Source organism: Oncorhynchus kisutch, linkage group LG21 (genome assembly GCF_002021735.2).
Source record: "Oncorhynchus kisutch isolate 150728-3 linkage group LG21, Okis_V2, whole genome shotgun sequence".
Classification (NCBI taxonomy): domain Eukaryota; kingdom Metazoa; phylum Chordata; class Actinopteri; order Salmoniformes; family Salmonidae; genus Oncorhynchus; species Oncorhynchus kisutch.
Window position 1 is genome coordinate 32,496,806 of NC_034194.2, and position 5,865 is coordinate 32,502,670.

The 5,865-nt window shown below is 45.7% G+C and overlaps 1 protein-coding gene across 1 annotated transcript; it reads right to left on the reverse strand.

Annotated features, from left to right (window-relative positions):
• Window positions 1-436: 436 nt before the first annotated feature.
• On the reverse strand, window positions 437-994 carry LOC109866430 (TANK-binding kinase 1-binding protein 1-like). Its single transcript, XM_020455113.1, has 2 exons — window positions 693-994; window positions 437-479 (listed from the first exon to the last, which is right to left on the reverse strand). The coding sequence occupies exons 1-2, from the start codon at window positions 992-994 to the stop codon at window positions 437-439; spliced, it is 345 nt and encodes a 114-aa protein (XP_020310702.1).
• Between the last annotated feature and the right edge of the window lie 4,871 nt (window positions 995-5,865).

Below are 5,865 nucleotides of genomic sequence, written 5' to 3' on the forward strand. Positions count from 1 at the left end.
CTCATAATTCATTGGACTGCTTTACACATCCAAGTCTATAATTAATTGAATGTTTGGAAGGTCATGGAATTTTTTGTTCTCATCCTCCACTATTAAGTGTATGTCACTGCACCACAAAGCCAGGAAGAACACATTAGAAAGTCTTCTCTGAAGAATTCCAGCAGCTAAACTCAAACCCCCTGGTAAAAAACCCTCCTCTACAGTGGTATTGGCATTGCAAACATTCCCAAAGGCCCTTGAGCCCAGGGATGAAAGAGAATAGGTCCTGATTACTTGTGCTGTGCATAGTCAGGATAAATCAGATATTGGTGTGTGATGATAGACATTATATGATATATATGATGTACAGTGCATTCAGAAAGTATTCAGACCCCATTACTTTTTCTGTAAGGCTTGACGCTGGTAGAAACGAGAAGCAGGAACAGGGAGTGGACATTTAATTATCAACGGACATGGAACGGAACAGGACAGGACAGCGTCTGGACAAGAACACATCACATTAATGCAGACACAGGGAAGAAACGGGGGAGCAGACAGTTATATACGGGGCAATCAACAAAGGGAAGGAGTCCAGGTGAGTCAAATTAGCACTGCTGTGCATAATGATGGTGACAGGTGTGCGCAATGAAGGGCAGCCTGGCGCCCTCGTGCGGCAGAGAGGGAGAGCGGGAGTAGGCGTTACAGTACCCCACCCACTAGGGACGCAACCCGACATCCCACCAGGGCGAGCCTGACGGGCCGACCGAGGCATGGGTGCTGGACAAGCCGGCTGGGGCGTAGAAGCCTGACGAACCGGCAGAGGCGTGGGAGCCTGGCGAGCCGGCTCAGGCGTGGGAGCCATACGAACCGGCAGAGGTGTGGGAGCCTGGCGAGCCGGCTCAGGCGTGGGAGCCATACAAACCGGCTGAGGTGTGGGAGCCTGGCGAGCCGGCTCAGGCGTGAGAGCCATACAAACCGGCTGAGGTGTGGGAGCCTGATGGGCCGGCTGAAGCATGACGCGGGGTGGGCGCCTGCTGAGCCCACAGAGGCAAGACGACCTCTCGAGCCAGCTAAGGCGTGGAAGCCCAACGAGCTAGCTGAGGCACTGCCAGTTCCCTCGGCGACAGCGCCTGGACAAGAACACATAACATTAATGCAGACACAGAGAACAAATGGAGAACAGACAGTCATATACGGGGCAATAAACAAAGGGAAGGAGTCCAGGTGAGTGCAATGAGCACTGCTGTGCATAATGATGGTCACAGGTGTGCGTAATGAAGGGCAGCCTGGCGCCAGAGAGGGAGAGCTGGAGCAGATGTGACATTTTCCACATTTTGTTATGTTATAGCCTCATTCTAAAACGGATTTAACTGTTTTTAACCCCTCATCAATGTACACACAATACCCCACAATGACAATGCAAAAAAACTTTTTGCAAGTGTAGAAAAAAAAACGGAAATATCACATTTACATAATTATTTACACCGTTTACTCAGTACTTTGTTGAAGTACCTTTGGCAGCGATTGCAGCCTCGAGTAATCTTGGGTATGTCGATACAAGCTTGGCACACAGGTATTTGGGAAGTTTCTCCCATTCTTTTCTTCTCCCATTCTTCTCTCCCATTCTTCCCATCCTCTCAAGCTCTGTCAGGTTGGATGGAGAGCGTCGTTGCACAGCTATCTTCAGGTCTCTCCAGAGACGTTCAATCAGGTTCAAGTCTGGCTGGGCCACTCAAGGACATTCAAAGACTTGTCACGAAGACACTCCTGCATTGTCTTGACTTTGTGCTTAGGGTCGTTGTCCTGTTGGAAGGTGAAACTAAACACCAGAGGTTCTGAGAGTGCAGGAGCAGGTTTTCCTCAAGAATCTGCCTGGACTTTGCTCCGTTCATCTTTCCCTCAACCCTGACTAGTCTTCCAGTCCTTGCCGATGAAAATCATCTCCACAGCATGATGCTGCCTCCACCATGCTTCCCCATAGGGATGGTTCCAGGTTTCCTCCAGACGTGACGCTTGGCATTCAGGCCAAAGAGTTCAATCTTGGTTTCATCAGACCACAGAATCTTGTTTCTCATGGTCTGAGAGTCCATTAGGTGCCTTTTGGCAAACTCCAAACGGGCTGTCATGTGCCTTTTACTGAGGGGTGGCTTCTGTCTGGACACTCTACCATAAAGGCCTGATTGGTGGAGTGCTGTAGAGATGATTGTTCTCCTGGTAGGTTCTCCCATCTCCACAGAGGAACTCTGCAGCTCTGTCAGAGTGACCATCGGGTTCTTGGTCACCTCCCCCGATTGCTCAGTTTGGGCGGGCGGCCAGCTTTAGTAGGAGTCTTAGTGATTCCAAACTTCTTCCATGATGGAGGCCACTGTGTTCTTGGGGACCTTCAACGCTGCAGAAATGTTGTGGTACCCTTCCTCAGATCTGTACCTCGACACAATCCTGTCTCGGAGCTGTACGGACAATTCCTTCCACCTCATGGATTGGTTTTTGCTTTGACATTTAATGTCAACTGTGGGACATTATATAGACAGGTGTGTGCCTTTTGAAATCATGTCCAATCAATTGAATTTAACACAGGTGGACTCCAATCAAGTTGTAGAAACATCTCAAGGATGTTACCTGAACTCATCTCAAGATGCACCTGAACTCCATTTTAAGTCTCATAGAAAATGGTCTTAATACTGCTGTTTCTTTTTTGCAAAAATGTCTAAAAACCTGTTTTTGCTTTGTCATTATGTGGTATTGATGAGGAAGAACATTTACTTCATTAAGCAAGGCACGAGGGGGTGTGGTATATGGCCAATTTATCATTGCTACGGTATGCTCTTCTGCACGAAGCAACGCAGAGTGCCTGGACACAGCCCTTAGCCGTGGTATATTGGCCATATACCACGAACCCCTGAGGTGCCTTATTGCTATCATAAACTGGTTACCAATGTAAATTAGAGCATTAAAAATACATGTTTTGTCATACCGGTGGTATACGTCTGATATACTACGGTTGTCAGCCAATCAGCATTCAGGACTCAAACCACCCAGGTTATAATCCATTTTAGAATAAGGCTGTAACGTAACAAAATGTTTAAAAATGGAAGGGGTCTGAATACTTTCCGAATTCAGTGTATATTATGCAGTTACAGCATGGATGAACTGTGTTGGTATGTTATAACAGCATCAAAGCAACAACAACAACACATCCAGAACATAAGTGAAGTGCAGATTATTGACAGAAAGAGAATGATTTATACCGTATGCCATCAAAGAAAAAAACAGAGAAACCAAGAGTGAACTTGATCTACTCCTGTATTATATATTCTTCCTTACGGTTGTTATTGGAAAGAAGAACTATGAAGCTCTAGGCTCACATGAAAATACAGTACATGGTCAAAAGTAGACAAAAATTGGTTGTAGAAAGGCCTTACTCAAGAGCTCAGCGACTTTCAAAGTGGCACCGTCATAGGACACCACCTTTCCAACAAGTCAGTTTGTGAAATTTCTGCCTTGCTTAGAGCTGCTCCCGGTCAACTGTAAGTGCTGTTATTGTGAAGTGGAAATGTCTAGGCGCAGCAATGGCTTAGCCACAAAGTGGTAGGCCACAAAAGCTCACAGAACGGGACCGCCGAGTGCTGAAGGGCCCAGCGTATTAAAACCGTCTGTCCTCGGTTGCAACACTAACTACTGAGTTCCAAACTGCATCTGGAAGCAAAGTCAGCAAAGGGACTGTTAGTCAGTAGCTTCATGAAATTGGTTTCCATGGCCGAGCAGCCGCACACAAGCCCAAGTTCACCATGTGCAATGCTAAGCGTTAGCTTGTGGTGTAAAGTGGTGTAAAGCTTGCCGCTATTGAACTCTGGAGCAGTGGAAAGGTGTTCATGGTTTGAGCTAGGCCCCTTAGTTCCAGTGAAGGGAAATCTTAGCACTACAGTACACATAAACATTTTTTGTGGCAACAGTTTGGGGAAGGCCCTTGCCTCTTTCAGCGTGACAATGACAGTGCACAAAGCAAGGTCCATACAGAAATAGTTTGTCAAGTTCGACGAAGAACTTGACTGGCCTGCACAGAGCCCTGACCTCAACCCCATCGAACACCTTTGTGATGAATTGCAACGCCGACTGTGAGCCAGGCCTAATCGCCCAACATCAGTGCCCGACCTCACTAATGCTCTTGTGGCCGAAGTGAAGCAATCCCTGCATCAAAGTCTACATTTAGTGGAAAGCCTTCCCAGAAGAGTGGAGTCTGTTATAGCATCAAAGGGGAGACCAGCTCCATAATAATTCCCATGATTTTGGAATGAGATGTTTGATGAGTGTCCATATACTTTTGGCAATGTAGTGTATCAAAACATATGTTAACTATGGCTCAGCAGGCAGCAAATGTCAAGCCACAACAGTGTGTTACGTCCTTGACATCCCTCTTGGCACTGTGTGCACTGTGATAAACCACCCCAGGGTGGTCGTTCTCCTTCTGGCTATATATAGAGGTAAATAGCTTAGCATCCTCTGAATGGGAATGTAGTAATAGGATATTTGATACAACACCAGAGGCAGAATGACTAACTGATGGGCATATTGCTGTTGTCATGGCATCTGGCACTATTATCCATCCATGCCACTTGCTGTCGTGAGTTTGTCATTTTCCAAATGTCCTTCTCCTCCTTCTTTTTAGTAATATAATATTTCAATTAAAAGGGCTGATTTCAATCTGTATTGTAGAAGTATTGTGGAAGATCTGCATTATAGCTTGATATGAATTTGAAGGCAATGTTACCACGTTCGCGGAGACTGCAGTCACCGTAAACGCTGCATTGTCACGACTCCTACCAAAGGTGGCTCCCCTTCCTGTTCGGGCGGCACTCGGCGGTCGTCGTCACCGGCCTACTAGCTGCCACTGATCCTTTCTCCCCTTTCTGTTTGTTGGTTTCACCTGTTTGTGTTTAGGCTGATTAGTCAGGGTTTATTTACCGGTAGGCCCACCTGCTCTGTGTGCGGGATTGTTTGTTGTAACTTGTGTGCACGTCTGTGGGTTACGTGTTTTGCTGGACAGTTTAAGTCCCCGTGTTTGGGTCATTTGTTTGTTGTGCGCCCTGGGGTTTTCGGGGGGTTGGCTTATGTTCGCCGTTTTGTGCATTAAAGTAGCACTACCCTGAACTCTCTGCTTCCTGCGCCTGACTTCTCACCCACTACACCCAGAACGTTACATGCACATGTCGGCTCAATCGGAAATGACCTTTACATTTTACCGTGGATCTTCCACAATACCTCTGAGATACGGATTGAATCCATAAATCCTTCAAAAGCCACCAATCTGTAAATAGAAGGATGTGTTACCTCAAGTCATGGTTTCAATAACCTACAGTCATCTTAAATCAACACCTTACGACCACGTCAAGAATTTCCAATCTCTTGGCGTAACGGTGTTGTGTTGACAGTCACTGGACTCAAGGTTCATCGGGCCTGCCGCCAATGAATTACCCTATTCAGTAACATGCTCTTATACCTGTGTAGTAATATTGTATCTAGTCTAATTAATCTAGTAGCAACATTGTATTATCATGTTGTTAAACAATACTTTGGTATTTGTATTGTATTTGCACAGATGTAGTCAATAACTACCAAGAGGAACAGTAGATCATAGTTGTAGTCTATAACAAGAGGAACAGTAGATCATAGTTGTAGTCTATAACAAGAGGAACAGTAGATCTTGGTTGTAGTCTATAACAAGAGGAACAGTAGATCATAGTTGTAGTCTATAACAAGAGGAACAGTAGATCTTGGTTGTAGTCTATAACAAGAGGAACAGTATATAATAGTTGTAGTCTATAACAAGAGGAACAGTATATAATAGTTGTAGTCTATAACAAGAGGAACAGTAGATCTTGGTTGTAG